At 32.7% G+C, this 17,715-nt stretch overlaps 1 protein-coding gene across 4 annotated transcripts in view; it reads left to right on the top strand.

Annotated features, from left to right (window-relative positions):
* LOC145284729 (regulation of nuclear pre-mRNA domain-containing protein 1B-like) overlaps nucleotides 1–17,715 on the top strand; it is a 212,071-nt gene that overhangs the window by 137,625 nt on the left and 56,731 nt on the right. For 2 of the 4 annotated variants that reach the window (XM_080133661.1, XM_080133662.1), the window contains one exon: nucleotides 2,863–2,901. The exons of the other annotated variants lie outside the window; for them this stretch is intronic. In XM_080133661.1, coding sequence (XP_079989787.1) covers nucleotides 2,863–2,901 — 39 coding nt within the window. The remainder of the gene's footprint in view (nucleotides 1–2,862; nucleotides 2,902–17,715) is intronic. 4 annotated transcript variants of the gene reach the window in all.

Genomic DNA, 17,715 nt, shown 5'->3' with positions numbered 1-17,715 from the left:
TTCCAATATTGCCAAGCCATTAGTTCGGTTAACGAAGAAGTATGCGTGTTTTCAATGGGACGACACATGCCAGTTTGTCTTTGACAGCCTAAAAACTGAAGCTTGCAGACTAGCATCTCCCAATCCTGATAAGAACTACAGACTGTATACAGACGTCTCCAATCATTTAATTGGGGGCGTGTTTGTCACAAATAGTGTCTGATCAGAGGGAGGGTAACAAGGTAGAAAAGCTGATCTATTTTTTTATCTCAAATTAAGTAAAAAAAAAAAAAAAAAAAAAAAGTAACACCCAGATGAGATGGTCACCGACAGTGTATTGCATATGCTTCCTTTTCTATGTCTTTAATAAATTAAACCACTTCTTGCGTAATGCAATATTCACCATCTATACAGATCATAGGCTCCTAGAATAGGAAAATACAGATGTATTGCTGGTTATAATTGCGCCATACAATACCTGAAAGGTAAAGACAATATTTGTGCAGGTCTCTTATTACATGCTGTGGATTCGGGTCAGGACAATGATATCCTGGTGGAGATAAATAGTTGGAACTATTTATTGAGCACAATAAACTCAAATCTTTTAGAGCCAAAAGAGTTTGCATTGTATAAGAATGTCGAGGACTCATCAGTAAAGCATGAACAACCTACGTTATCAGCTATAAGGTTTAGTTAGGGAACAAAAAGCTGATAAAGAGATATTAGATTTGAAGATGTGAATGAAAAACGGTAAAGCATCCAAAGTAGAACAAAATAAGTTTATATTAATGGACGAAGTAGTGTATTATATATATGTCGCAAGCTGAGGACGAACCATTAATTAGATTTTATGTACCATCACATCTTAGAAAAAGGGTGTTATTCCAATATCACAACAATATTGGGCATAAAAAAGATGTTTCGCATTATAAAACAGAAATATTTCTGGCCTTGTCTATTTAAGGAAGTAAACAAATACATTGGTAAATGTATTTGCTGCCAAACTAGAAATTTAAGGAAGCAACAACCTCAAATGCAGATGTGCGATTTGCCTCCATTTCCTTTCGCGCAATTAGCATTAGACATTTCTGTACCCTACCCAAAGACTCTTTCAGGGAACTAGTACATAGTGACATTTATAGATATGTACAGTGGTTGGGCAAAGGTGTTTGCAGTTCCTAATAAGAGAGCAGAAACAGTGGTGCATCTATTGATTGACAAGATTTTTCCCAGATTCAGGGCACCACTGCAACTATTAACAGATAATGGGCCTGAAAACATAAACAAAGTCATAAAAGAGGCATTAGAGGAACTAAATATACATCACGTGAGCGCGTCATTTTATCACCGTCAAAGTAATGATAAAATAGATGCCATAAAATGATCATGACGTCTTATCAAAGAAGTTAAGGAACAACGAACAGTCAAGAAATGTTTGCATCGATCAGATATTAGCGACTGTTAGGTTCCATGTGAGTGAAATGACAAAGTTTTCACCATACTACTTGCTCTACAACAGATGTTATTCTGCCTTTGGATAACATTGAGATCATATAGAGTATACTACGGTGATGAACATGAAATCACTCTACAAGAGATGCATCAAAACTTTAGTTCGAAATAACATTAGGAAGTCTTGTAAAAAGATGATGGAAAAATTGGAGCAAAAATCAAAAACGGTAGAATTCAAGATTGGTGACTTAGTTTATTACAAAAACCATCAGAAGAGAGGAAAATTAGATGTACGCTGGAAGCTGTACCATGTAGTAATAGAAAAAACAGGTTCTCTATCATATAGAATTAGAGATCAATTAACAGGCTCAGTAACAAAGGTGCATGTTGAACATCTCGGGCAGTATTTATTGAGGAGTGGCAGATCCCCACTACAGAGAGACAAATTGCGAAAAACTGCATTGTCTGCTCCAAAGAAATTTAGCGATTCAGACAGCGAATCTGAAGTGTCAACATCAACAGGAGAATTCTGATGAAGAATCTAACGTTCCATTGATGGAACGCTGTATCTTGAATGCGCAGTATGACGTCAGGAGACATAAATAGCATGACAGCAGATATTTGAAAATGTCGTAAACCTGAGTGGCTACAGAGATAGTAAATTTTCACATCCATTAAAAGAAAGAGGAGTTGACCCAGAGGTAAATAGACTAGGCGATTTGGTAGAGAACGGTGGGGGGGGGGGAATGTTTGGGATATGTGAGAACTATGCTCAGTAAAGCAGTCATACCCATTAAAAAAAAAAAGGAATTAGTTTTCAAGTCACCCCCACGCCATCCATTAAGAAAACAAACGAGAACCCTTTCTTCATGGGTCGGACAATGAATGACACTTAGGAAACATGGTAACAGAGAAGCTGAAATGAATATAAGTTTTAAAATTAAAAAATAAAACTTGAGCAGAAGCACGCATCAAGCTATCGAGTGTCATTTACCGATGTTAATTTTATAATTGTGATGTGGTTACTATTGATGATCAAAAATCATGCATCGGGAGAGACATTGAAAAAAAAAAGTATGTGAGATAATCTTGAGAAAAAAATGAAATTATATGTGGACTTGGAAAAAAAAAGTGATCCATGAAAACAATTAAAGATGATTTTTTTTCTCTGCCATCGAACTTTGCAAAACTATGAAAATGCATTAAAAAATTGTTTTTGTAAATGTTTAATTTTATAACAAATCATTGATGTATTTTTGTTAAATTGCTGTTGTATCTGTAGCTATGAGGAGGAGGAGAGAGAAAGAGTGAAAATGTATTCATATCATGTATACATTTTGGAAAATGAGGGTGAAAGGAGTGTTGCATATTGAGCCAAGCAAATAACTGTCTGCATCATCATCTCTTTTTTTTCCCGTTTTATCATTGTAGAAGGACGAAGTCAACATTCAAGTAAAGCTAAATCTTCCAGTAAGTATGTCTCCCTCGATTTCTCACATGGCTTGAAAACTCACAAATTTAAACTGTTAACTCTGCTACTTACCAATGAGGATTCCTAAAACAATGGCATTTTAATTAACATGTTAGCTTATCAATCAGTGAAAGTCACTTTCCTTTTTTATTTCGATTCACTAATTCCAAAAAATAGCATACTATCACTAAAATATATACTACTGTGAATTTGGGGGCAGATTTATGGAAGGTCTTAAGTGGGGTGTTATGTAACAAGATGCTTGTTTACGTTTACATTTCTGCCTATTGGTAGTCAGCGAAACAAAAGAGGAAGGAAATTCTAAAGGAAATCTTTCAGCATCTGGAACCTCTACAGTAAAGGAGTGTGATTTTCCTGCTTGTGGAACATATTTAAGTTGAGAAGAAACTAGTGTGGCAGGTTTCCAAATGTCTGTAGTCAAAGTAATGCTGCTAATTTCAAGAGATGATTGAATTTTTGTTTTTACTTTTGTAAATATATTGAGACTTATTTTTTTAGTGATGTATCAGGTTGACAAGAAAGTTTTGCAGTTTTTAACTTTAAAATTCAGATGAACATATCTCAGATCAAACAAAAATTTATTGATCAAAATAAGCACTATCAGAGTCAACATACCAGTAACATAAAAATTTTGCGCTTTGGTGGCGATCAAGTCACTGAAGACTTTTTTTTATATCGCTTGTGTTTGTGAAGCATTTCTCACACAGAAAGTTGTTGAGATGCTTGAAAAAGTAGTAGTCGGTAGGTGACAGGTCTGGAGAGTATGGAAGATGAGGCAGAGTTTTGTATCCCAATTTGGTCAGTTTAACAATGTGCGGTCGGGCATTGTCATGAAGGAGAATTGGGCTATTTTTGTTGACTAATGCTGATGCTGTTGTTGAAGTTTCTGGTTCATTTCATCCATTTGTTGACAGTACTTGTTTACTGTTATGGTTTCACCTGCATTCAAAAAAACTAACGAAGGAGACCAGTTGCAGACCACCAAACAGTTAGCATGACCTTCTTTTGGTGCAACTCTGACTTTGGAAAGTGTCATAGAGCTTTATCAGCATCTAACCACTGAGCTGACCATCCGCGGTTGTCATAAAGAACCCACTTTTCATCACAAGTCACAACCCAGTCAAGAAACGGGTCATTCTTGTTGAGTAAAAGAAGGGAAAATGACACTTCATAACAGTGTTTCTTTTGGTTGTCGTGAAATTCGTGAGGCAGCCATTTATCAAGGTTTTTTGAAATCATCGAATGTTATGTCTAATTCAGAAGCAAGTTCTCAAACAGTTGGGCATGCATTGGCTCTTAATTAATCTTTGTCAACATCTGATGGTCGACCACTATGCCCATCATCTTGAAGACTTGTTGCTGCTACGAAAATCCTTAAACCACCATTTTGCTGCGCGATCAGTAGTGGTTCCTGGGCCAAACGCTTCATTGATATCACGAGCTGTGTCAGCAGTTTCTCAGCCTAGCTTGAATTGAAAAAAGAAAATTTTGCAAATTTGCTTTTTTTTTTTTCATCTTGTATTCAACATTCTAAAAAGACAATTTTTTTTTAAAACAATTGTAATTTAAATGATTATATAGAGCAAAAAACGCTCTTTAAAATGATAAATGAAGTAAAGGAATTATAATTAAAACGTATTTGAAAATACATTATTTGAAATCAAAATCTAAAAATTCTAGAACTTTCTTGTCAACCTAATACTTTTGAATGGAATTTGGAAAATGTTTTGAAATAAGCCTTTTAAATCCAAGGTCAGATATTACAGAATATGGTTGAATATCAACAACAATCATTTTTTCTATCAGATAATGAATCTCTTGTGATCTGTGGTCATTAATATCCCATATTTTTGGGGGGCAGGGGTACAATATTGATTCTATAGTAATTTGGTGTGTTGCTGGAGTCTCATAGTTGTAACCACATTACTAGAATGTCTATCCCTGAACATTCATTGTGTTTCCTTTTCTTATTTGCGACTTTTGCTTCCTTTGAACGAACTTTTCTAAGATGGTTTGACATCATTGAGTCATCGTAAAAGTCTTTGCTGATTTACCACCCTTTGATGTGATGGTTTGACATAACTTGCAGACACCTGTATTCTTATCCTTAGGATTGACATAAAAATACTTTTAGCAGAAACTCGTTGCCATAATAATTGAAGGGTGTTAGTAAATTATTTATCTATTTAAATTACTTGTGTCTGATATTTAATAAGTTATTTATCTCAATAAAATATACATTATCCAAATCAGAAAAATAAAAATATATATGTAATGGTAGCATGAGCCCAAAATGTTATTTAATGTAACAAAGTTTTATAATATTACTAGACTACCTGTGACCCGTGCATAAAAGTAAGTAATTAATAAATAATCTATATAATACTAAAAGTCTATGGATCTTGTATGTTTGCAATCAGATTTCCGGTTTTCAACATCCGGTTGCGCATGCGTAAATAGCAACGTCTTCAATCCGTTATTCCAATTCCGGAATTTTTATATCGCTTTTAATACAAACAATTTCATTTAATTTGATCAAATAGTTTTTTTGTTTTTTTTCAACACTCCTACTCCCTCTGTTTTCGTTACGTACGCGAGAAATCTTTAATTCATGTCATTATAAATAAATAATTTTATAAAATCAACCGTAGTTTTTTTTTTTTTTTTTTAACGGCTAAAAACATTCAACTTCGTGAAGTCTGTCGCAGTTTCAAAGAAAACACCTCTCACTTTCACTCTCATAGATTTCAACACTCCTACTCCCTCTGTTTTCGTTACGTACGCGAGAAATAGTTACGTGTATGTGTGAGAGAGAGAAAAAGGTAACCGATGTAAAACTGGATAGAGTTATCCCCCTTAACTAATGCAGACCTTTTTACTAGAGGGCGTTATTACAAAAAAATTTCTTTTTCTTCTTCCCATGTTTTTTAAAGTCGTCTGCTTACATTTCCAAACGGAAAGCTGAATCGGTAAATGCACACATTTCTATTACATTAAATAGTGTTTTCCTTTGTTGTTTTTAAACAGCAAATACTTGAATCAGATGTTTTATACATATTAAATCCATTTTTTAAATCCAATATATTTTTTAAATCCAATATTTTAAATTCATCAGAAGTTTTTACACAAAAACGGAAAGCCGCATTGCTAAATGCACACGTTTCTATTACATTAAATAGTGTTTCCTTTTGTTGTTTTTTTAACAACAAATACTTGAATCATATGTTTTACACATATTACATCCATTTTTTAACACATTTAATATTTTAAATTTTTCAGAAGTTATTACACAAAGCTGTAACAAATTATTTTACATTCTTTGTAGAACTTTACTAATATGTCACACAACCAAATAAAAAGTAAAAAACCCAAAATCAACGACGAAACCAATGTGGATCAGCAACAAGCTGGCCCCTCTGGCATGCCACAACTTACTGAAACTGAACAACAAAGACGAACTCGACTGATTCGTTCTAGAGAAACGTATAAACTTCAAAGAGCTTCTGAAACAAGTGAACAAAGAGAAATTCGCTTGAAAAAACAAAGGGAAAAAGATTATAGATATCGAAATTTAGAAACGCCGCAGCGAAGAGAATACCGACTGAGCATGCAAAGAATGCGAACACAAGAGACAAGAAATAATGAAACAACAGAGAGGAGAGAAGAGAGACTGAACAGGCAGAGAATTAGAGCTGAGCAAAGACGAGCTAGCGAGACAGCACAACAAAGAGAAGAGAGACTGAGTAGCCAAAGAATAAGAGATGAACGAAACCGAGGTGACGAGAATGTTGTGGAAATAAACAACATACTTGCTTTGCGAAATAGTCAATATAATTTACAGCGCAGAGCAAACTTACAGGGAAATGTTGGAAATTTGAATAAGCTATGTTCTCATTGTAAAGCAAAACTTTTTGTTGGAGAAACTGCACATTTTTGTTGCATGAATGGCAAGGTTAGATTGCCAAAGTTGCACAAGTTGCCACATGAACTCTATTATTTGTATGCTGATCAAGGTGAAGAAGCTCGCCACTTCAGAAGACACCTGAGACAATATAATAGCCTGTTTCAAATGACATCTTTTGGTTGCAAAGAAATCAAGCCACAACACGGATGGAATCCATCTATAGTTATTCAAGGGCAGATTCATCACTATATTGGATCATTATTACCTGAGCCAGACAATCAAGCTCAGTTTATTCAGATATACTTTCTTGACAAAGAATATAGTATTGATGTTCGGATGAATATGTACCCGAACATTGAGTTACGTCGGAATATCATAGAAAATATTGAGTATATTCTAAGACGTGCTAATATCTATGTGACTGCATTTCAACAAACTAAGGACATGATATACAACATACCTAATGCAGTTATTGTTATAGATCCTACGAGGAAACCGATTAATGAGTATGAAAGGCGATACAATAATCAGATTTTTAATGAAGTAGGAATTATTATTCAAAATAACAATGAACAGCAAACAACATCACGCCACATAATATTGAGAGAAAAAGGTGGTCAGCTTCAAACAATATCGGAATATCATCGATCATATGATCCACTACAGTATGTACTGTTTTTCCCTGATGGTGAGGATGGCTGGCATCCCGAGATGACAATGACAAATAACCGGAAATTAACTGCTATGCGTTATTATGCCTACCGCATTATGATCCGTGATGATGAATTTAACCAAATATTAAGAGGTGGGAGATTGTTTCAGCAGTATGTTGTGGATATGGCAGGAAAAATTGAAGTAGATCGTTTGAACTACATTAGATTGAATCAATCCTCTCTTAGATCTACAACATACAGAGGTTTTGTCGATGCGTTACATGATAATGATGATCTTAGTAACATAGGCAGAAAAGTTATTTTGTCATCAACATTTGTTGGTGGTCCACGATATATGATGGAAAGATGTCAAGATGCTATGATGTATGTTAGAAAATATGGGACTGCAACTTACTTCATCACAATGACATGCAATCCAAATTGGCCTGAGATTAAGGATAATCTCATTGAGAACCAATTTCCTCACGATCGACCAGACATAATTGCAAGAATTTTTGATTTAAAAAGAAAACTTTTCATTAAATATTTAACAGGAACACAAGGTCTGTTGGGTAATTGTATTGCCTACGTTATAAGTGTTGAATACCAGAAAAGAGGTTTACCACACCTACATTGCCTGCTATGGATGGAAGAAGAATCTAAACCCAGACCCCAGAATTATGATGATTTTGTTCAAGCTGAAATACCAAATAAAGTCGAACATCCAGAAGAACATGAATTGGTATTGACGCATATGATACATGGACCAAACTGCAACAGTACATCTCTGTGCTAGAAAAATGGGAGCTGTTCAAAGAGGTACCCAAAACCATATAGTGATGAAACAAGATGTGGATATGATTCCTACCCTATTTATAGGCGAAGGTCACCAGAAATGGGAGGTCATCAAGGCTATAAAGAAGGTAGAAATGAACCTATAACTTCCAAATGGGTTGTACCTTACAACATGACTCTCTTGAAGTTATTTAATTGTCACTTAAATGTAGAAATATGCACTTCTGTAAAATCCATTAAATATGTAATTAAATATACATTAAAGGGAAGCGATCAGGCAGTTTTCAGTGTAAGCAAAGACGAAATTAAGCAATACTTGACAGGAAGATATATTGGACCATCAGAAGCAGTTTCGATGATACTGGGATTTCCAATTCATGTTAGAGAACCTGCAGTTGTTCGTCTTCAGATACATCTCCCTGATCAACATATGATCTATATTCAAAGGACAAGCAACAGAGACCTTAATAGAAATGCTTCTTGCACAACTCTAACAGAGTTTTTCAATATTTGCCAGAATGATGAATTTGCCAGAACACTCTATTACTCGGATGTCCCAAAATACTATGTGTGGCAAAATAAGAAATGGCAAAGAAGAAAAATGGGTAGAAGAATAGTTGACCACCCAGGAGTTTTTGAAGCAAATATTCTTGGTCGTATGTACACAGTCTCACCAAATAGTGGTGAATTGTACTTTTTGCGGCTACTACTTCACCATGTAAAAGGACCTAATTCTTTTGAATCTCTGCGAACTGTAGCAGGTCATATATGTCCATTATTTAAAACTGCTTGCAAAGAAAGAGGATTACTGCTTCATGACAACCACTGGATACAAACAATGGAGGATGCAGATAAAACGAGAATGCCAAGAGCGATAAGGGATCTGTTCATTGTGATACTTTTAAACACAGAATGTTCAAATCCTCTTGAGTTGTGGGAAAGATTTTCCAACTCCATGGCAATGGATTACTACAATGCAATGCAAATCCAAGTCAACAATCAGAACATGGTCAATAAAAATGCCATCAACAACACGTTGAGGTACATAAATGATAAACTTTGTGCTGCTGACAAATCACTGCAAGATTTTGGATTGCCTTTGCCTCAGAATTTACCTAATGTGATTCACATAAATAGAGCCATAATGGATGAGCAAAGTTACAATATAGCAGAGCAAATGACATATGTAAAGACACATCAACATTTATTAAATGACGAACAATCGATCATCTACAACTTTATATGCAGTTGCTTAAACACAGACTCTTCTTCATTGATTTTCATCGATGCTCCAGGAGGCACAGGAAAGACCTTCTTAATAAAACTTCTTCTTTCAAAAGTAAGGAGCTTAGGACAAATTGCACTGGCTGTAGCATCATCAGGTATTGCTGCAACATTGATGCCTGGTGGTCGCACTGCTCATTCCAGATTCAAGCTTCCTCTCAATGTAAGAGAAAATGATGTTTGTAATTTTGATAAACAATCAGAAACAGCCAACTTGATAAGGGCAGCAAAACTTATTATTTGGGACGAATGTCCAATGATAAGAAGGGAGAGTTTAGAGACGTTCGATAGGACTCTCAAGGATATATGTGGAAACAATGAAACATTCAGAGGGATATTGGTGACTTCAGGCAACTACTACCAGTCATAAAAAGAGGAAATGATGCTGACATTTACAATGCTTGCATCAAAGAGTCGTTTTTGTGGCGTAAATTTAAGAAATTTTATTTAAAACAAAACATGAGAGTTCAAGATGATGATGATGAATACTCTAAATTTATTATAAAGATTGGTGAAGACAAACTTGAAAAAAATGAAAATGGTGAGATTGAACTGCCTGAAGATTTGATAATCCATGCAGATAATGTTGACCAATGCATTGAATACATTTATCCTTCGTTTGACAATCTAGAAATGTTTGCGGAAAATTGCATATTAGTACCATTTAATGATACAGTTAGAGCAATAAATCATAATTGTATTGAAAAATTTCCTGGACAAGTCAAAGAATATTTGTCATTTAATTCTGTTCTTGAAGGAACAGAAGCTACACATTACCCAACAGAATTTCTTGATTCGATAGAGTTATCAGGATTACCTCCACATAAACTTGAACTCAAGAAAGGAGCTCCAATCATATGTATGAGGAATATTGATCCACCACGCTTATGTAATGGTACAAGACTAATAATAGAGGAGCTGTATAATAATTTGATTGTTGCTAAAATTATTGCATCACAGTTTGAAGGAGAAATCGTTTTAATTCCAAGATTGAAAATGGTCTTATCTGAAGGTGACAATATTCCGTTTGCCAGAGTCCAGTTTCCTATACAATTAGCATTTGCTATGACTATTCATAAGTCTCAAGGACAGACCTTACATAAAGTTTTAGTTTATCTAGACAAACCTGTCTTTCAACATGGTCAACTATATGTTGCACTCAGTAGAGTTAAGCGAAAGGAAAACATAAAAGTTTTTTTAAAACACTCAAATTGTACAAAAAATGTTGTAAATAGAAAAGTATTGTCTTAGTTTTAGTTACCTTATTATTAGCATATGAATACAATATTTATTTTCTGTACAATAAGTGCTTAAGCACCCGTGCTTTTCAGCGATACATATTCAATAAAATAAATTGATTAATATAATTAATCTGGATATAAGAGAGTTAGAACCTGATAAGAAGTCTCAATTAAGCAAAAGGATAACAAAAGTTTTCTTTAAAAAAAATTAATTGTACAAAAAATGTAAATAGAAAAGAATTGTCTTAATTTTATTGACCTTATTATTAACATACAAATTAAATATTTTACACAATGGGTACTGAATGTTTGCTTAAATTAAATGAAAAAAGTTACATTTTATTTTCATTTTCTATTTAAAAAGCCATTATTAACATGTGGAGAGTGTTTTTTTTATTATTCTGTACTTTCAACTAACAATTTCATTTAAAAGATGATATATCAAAATTTGAATTTAACTATAATAAGGATTATGATACCTGTTCAGTGCATATTTACCTATAAGTATGACCAACCACTTATAATTCAGTAACTGTAATTTAAAAAAAAATAACAATTATAATAAACAGAACGACTCATAGAAATCTATCTATATTCTTTTTTCATTTTAATATACTTTCATAGAAATGCTTCTGTTATGTAAAAAAAAACTATTTTCTTTATGCCACAAGTGTCACGCTAATACATGAATTCCATAGCTAATATAACGTACTGACCCAACGGGTCACGGGTGGTCTAGTATTTTAATAAAATAAAAAAAAGTACATATGTTCTAAAATGTGGGTGAAGAAAAATGTAAACAAAGGGCAAATAACTCCTTTCTTATAATAAAAACGCTTAGGGAGCGAAAAAAAAAAAAAAAGAAAGAAATTAATCGCTAATATTCAACAATATTACATTTATAAGCAATAAAAATCGTGCATAAAATTGGCAAGGGCCCGGTGGTCCCGTGGTAAAACACCAGACTACTTATCGAGCCGTTGTAGGTTCAATCCTTGTCAATAAAGTCTAGCTATTCTGATGAGGAGTAAACTCTGAAACATGTATGGAAATAGATGACTTTTATGCACGTAGTAATTATTAATTAATAAATAAAATATATATTTGTATGTATAGATATATATATATATATATATATATGTATATATATATATATATATATATATATATAAAATAAAAATTACAATTAAATATCTGACTTACTCGTTGTTTCATCAAATACTTTTGTATGCAAAATCCGATCCCGCATTTTGCTAATTCCTACCCTCTGATGAGAAGGAAAGTATTTCTTCGAAACTCCGTGGATTAAGGACTATCCACTTATCTAGTGTTTCCTTTTTAGATTAAATATGTTTTTAACTCATTTCAAAGTGTTTTTTAACATCTTTTATTAACTGTTTGTTTGTGTATATATATATATATATATATATATATATATATATATATATATATACATACCTTTTATAGGTTTGCGGACTGGTTTCTTCTATGGAAAGCAATCATTTATTAAGTCGCCTGCCAAGGACTTCTGGTTTTAACTGGCCATTTGTCTGAAACATTAGCATGTCCAGTGTCATGACTATGTAAAGTTGTTTATATTAATAAAATATATCTTGTTCTTTTATTGAGCACTCTTAAATAACCTCATTAAATTCATTCGTTATCACTCTTGATTACCTTTGACTTATATATATATATATATATATATATATATATACACACATAATTATATGTATAGATAAATGTACGTATGTGTATGTATATATATATATATATATATATATATATATATATATATATATATATATATATATATATATACACACACACACACACACACACATAGTGACCGCTAAATTTATTAAGTGTTTTTGATTTTTGTAACAGTCTGTCTTTAAAAATCTACCAAAAATCAGGTAATTATCTAATCAATATAAAATTATCTAATCAATATAAAATGTTCACTGAAAGAATGCACTTTATATGGGTGTAACTTTTTTTTTCATATTCTTGTATAAATATATTTGGGGGGGCTTCATGCTCCTCCCTTCCTCATTTGTCCCTTGTTCGACCCCTTAAAGTCCAAGCGATCCACTGAGCACACTTTCATTTTGTAGTAAGGTAATCGAGTGTAGAAAAACAAAAACAAATTCACAGGGTGCCTTCGATATTGAAGATTCAAATCCAAAATTTGAATGTGTTTAATTGTTTCTTTTGCATTTTGAAGTGTGAGATCCATTGAATATGTTATCAATAATTTTCTTTCAGATGAGGATAAATTTTTTTTTTTTTTTTTTTTTTTACAAAAATGCTAAAATAGGCATACTTTCAAATCTTTAAAAATAAATTTTTAATTTTATTTTAGAATGTGTAAACTTTCCATGTACCAGTACATAAACAAAGCTTTAAAGAATCGATACCAAAAAAAAAAAAAAAAAAAATTTTATTTTTAATAGTGTGTGAAAATTATTATAAGTAATGATTGTATCTGCATATTACAGTTTTTTCAAGGTATGGTAGCCCATTACGGATTACAAAAAGTTGTTTCCCTTTTGGAAAATTAACTATAACTATGAAAACATGGATTTCCATAGATGATGGTTGTGACATTCTAATAAGTTGCATCCTTCCACAGGGTTACCAAAAACAGCCCTTTTAAGGGTCACCAAATTCTAATAAAAGTCTTTGTCAACTTGATTTATGTAATAAAGAATTGAGGAAAATGCGGTATGATCTAGTTTATGGGAAAAAAAGTGTGGCTCATCGGTTATTTATTAGGACAACAGCATATTCTTTTCATTGTTTTGTCTCTCAGGTGTGGATCAATTGATATCTTATGCTTTTATATAGTGAATTGGTTCTCAGTTGATTAACTGTGTCTAACTGTGTCGGATATATACTCAGGAGTAAAAAAAATGAAAAGAATATGTTGTTGTCACAGCCCCAGTTATTATTAATTAGAAAATAAGAAAGGAAAAATCATTTTAATCATGAAATTAAAAACTGACTAAAAGTGATATTAAAACTGAGTATATTTCTCAGTTTTAATGCTAAAATGCTAAAAATTTGTTTGATGTAAAAATAGAAAAAAAGCAGTTTTTCTTTACTTTCAGCAAGTATTTAAAAAAAATTTAAAGCTTGATTGATCAATTATTATGAAGGAAAAAAATTATAAAGCTTAAAATAACATTTTGCACCATAAATGGCGTTAGTAATTATAATTTAATTCAATTATTTTAAAAATGTATTTGCCTGTCTAATTACATTAAAATTTATGAAAATGTTTAAATAAATATTTAGACGTGACTGGGTTCCCATACCTAAAAAACCAAGTCCGGTAGATGACAAATTTTCAGTGGACAGCTCTTCTGTACATGTTGCGGACTTGATAATTTTGCAGCCAAAAGGTAGAAGATCCTTCTTGTGGTGATATGAAAAAATATGTACATGGTTGCTAAAAAAAGTTTAATTTTTATGGAGCAATTTTAGTTTTTGATTGGTTGAACGTGAATTAATTTGATTCGTCAGTTCCTAGCAGTAGCGTTTATAAATAAAATCTCCCAACACTGAGGGGCCATACCCCCATAATGAGTAAAAAATATTGCACCCCCCCCCTATTTTTTTTGGCCCATTTTTAATTTTGTTAAAAAATAAATATATATTTTTATATACAATTATCTATATATATATATAAAAGCGAAAATGTATATGTGTATGTTTGTGTGTCTGCTAAAAACTTTTGACAAACAGAACAAAAATTCACAAACTCTGTATCATATTGAAGCTCCATCCTTCGCTTGAAAAATATTGAAAAATTGGCCAAAAACGTTAATTTTTTCACCCCAAAATCGACAATTTTCGACAGGGGGTGTCAACAAAAACAGTCCTCTTGTGATGCCGACCGGTTTTACGCATGCGTCAGATGACCTCATGCCTTGATTTACTTTAAATAGTTGAAAAACTGATTAAATTTTATGTACGTCACGTTAGGTCAGTTGATTAGCATGTTGGTCATTATCTAAGCGTTTTGGGTTCGAATCGTGGTGTGAGATGTCTTCTTTTTTTTTTTTTTTTCGATTTTTTTAAATTTAAATATTGAACCAGTGTTATTTAAGCCATTTTTCACGTAACGAACGTTTTTCTGTTTTTTTTTTGTTTTTTTTTTACTTCACTTATCCACCCCCGACCACACACCCAAAAACACCCGGGTATGCACCGATTTTTTAAATTTTAATATCGAAACAGGCTTATTTAAGTCATTTTTCACATGTTCGTTTTTCTGTTTTCATCGTTCGTTTGCCTTACATTAGTTTTTTTTTCAATGTTTTGATTCCCCCCTCCCCACTTAAGTTTTAACGTTGTTTTCTTTTTTTACTTCACTTATAACAAACAAACCTGGTCATTGACATTGTCGTCGTTGTAACGCTCGATGACTTCCGTGCACGCGCCTGTCAATTTAAACATCTTTCAGTAACTCATTCTGACTGGCCGATTTTATTTTCAAACTTTGCCTCAGGGCGTCGGGTTCGATCCTACCCCCCCCCCCGGTTTGTTTTTTATTTAACCCCACACACACCTCCAAACACCCGGGCAACGCCGGGTACCTTCGCTAGTACATAATAAAAGTCAATGGATCTTAAAATTTAAACATGTAAAAAAATGAAGCCATTTTTAATTTTGTTCAATTGTCAAAAAAAAATACTACCATTATTAAAACAGATTAATTTTTGCAAAAATTTGCTGCTGCTTTTACTATGAATATCACCATGAATTCTCAGTTTTTACCCACATTTCACCAACCTTCACACATTATGGATATTTAACTTTTTTCAAGAATTAATTCTGCATTTGGATACCATTCATCATATTCTTTCTTTACATTCTACATTCAATCCTTTTATCAATGTCACTTAAAGGCATTCCACTTTTAATATTTTTTCTTTTTATATGCTACTTAGCAAAATTATTGTTAACCAATATTAGTATTTTGCTAGAAATTTTCCTCCTAGGAGATGTGCTTACACTGAAACTCATGGGTTAAGGACATTAATTTAAACTTTGTATTCTTTGATTCAAGCAATAAATTTTGAATTTTATTTAAAAATTGATCCTTTTAAATGAAATTTAAATATATAAACTAGAATATATATATATATATGAGAGAGAGAGGGGGGGGCTTGTTAAAAGTTATTTAAAGTCAAATCCTGACAAGTTTTCAGGCAAAACGCTTTAACTTTATTTTAGTCACCGGTTTTGTGAATATATCAGCTATATTTTTTTCTGATAATATGTAATTTACAATGGATTCCTCTTTTCACTTCATTTCTGATCAAGTGATATTTAATATCTATATGCTTAGATCTGCGTTCTGTGCTAAAACTATGCTGGCTTGATTATCACAATTAATTACTACAGGGTTTTAGTTAATTCTGCTTCTAAAACAGGTTACAATAATTCAGTGTCATTTAAGCATTCTAAGATTACAATAATTCAGTGTCATTAAAGCATCCTAAGGTTACAATAATTCAGTGTCATTTAAGCATCCTAAGATTACAATAATTCAGTGTCATTTTAGCATCCTAAGATTACAATAATTCAGTGTCATTAAAGCATCCTAAGATTACAATAATTCAGTGTCATTTAAGCATCCTAAGATTACAATAATTCAGTGTCATTTTAGCATCCTAAGATTACAATAATTCAGTGTCATTTAAGCATCCTAAGGTTACAATAATTCAGTGTCATTTAAGCATTCTAAGGTTACAATAATTCAGTGTCATTTAAGCATTCTAAGGTTACAATAATTCAGTGTCATTTAAGCATCCTAAGATTACAATAATTCAGTGTCATTTAAGCATCCTAAGATTACAATAATTCAGTGTCATTTAAGCATCCTAAGATTACAATAATTCAGTGTCATTTAAGCATTTTAAGGTTACAATAATCTCAAAGTTATCCACGGAGCTCGCCTGTCTATTTAATTTTATTGACTTTCAAACGTTAATTATTCCACATTTCCCGCATTGGCACGCGTTACATTCGGTTTTCGGTATAAAAAAAGCAAAACTCGACACTAATCACAGGCCGAAAGCCAGTTGTCTCAAGAGAGCTAAGTAAACGTTTGTTCAATGTCGACTTCGTCATATCAGACTGTAACTTTCATTTCGCTTCTCCTAATAAACAGGGAGCGGGATTTATTCACCTCATTCAAAACTGTCCCGCACAAAATCGTAACTGCTGAATACCTATCGCCGTCACGTCAATCAAAAACGCGCACCTGTTTTTTTTTAAACACTTTACTATTTTCTAACTGCGCATCGTGAAGGTTTTTTTCACATTTTCGGGGTTTTTTCACATACCCCAAAAAACACCCGGGCAACGCCGGGTACCCCTCGCTAGTATAATATAATATGTAATTGTCTTGGCTTCTATATGTTTTAGAGATATCAGTTCAGTATATAAAGAGAAAATTTTGGATTTTCCTTTCAATAAATAATGCTCTCTTAATATGTTCAATGCTTTGCAGCTATCGTCCAGAGCCTCTCTCATTACCAGTGGTAGACTTTGGTCATCTAAGTAGTGTATTAATTCTGCAAAGCCAGTTGCATTCTTTTCAATAAAGTTGGGGTCGTTTCTGTTTATACTTGCCACAATTTGAATTTTGATTCTGATCCATCAAAGTAAAGTCTCTTGCCAGATCCATAACCTCTTGAGTTGTAAGTCATTTTAGTTCCAGAAGAGTTTCTGATGGGTAGTTATTTTATGCAAGTCCTGGAGATGACAAATTCTCAGTAGACAACTGTTCTGTACAGGTTCCTGACTTTATAATTTTGCAGCCAAAGAGCAAAAGATCCTTCTCTTGTTGACATGAAAAAAATATGTGCAAGGTTGCTAAAAATGGTTTAATTTTTATAT

This window comes from Euprymna scolopes, chromosome 9, assembly GCF_053919585.1.
Source record: "Euprymna scolopes isolate OS-2025 chromosome 9, ASM5391958v1, whole genome shotgun sequence".
In the NCBI taxonomy this organism is placed as follows: Eukaryota; Metazoa; Mollusca; class Cephalopoda; order Sepiida; family Sepiolidae; genus Euprymna; species Euprymna scolopes.
The sequence above is the reverse complement of the archived record's forward strand: the minus strand, read 5'-3'. Positions and strand labels throughout refer to the sequence as shown.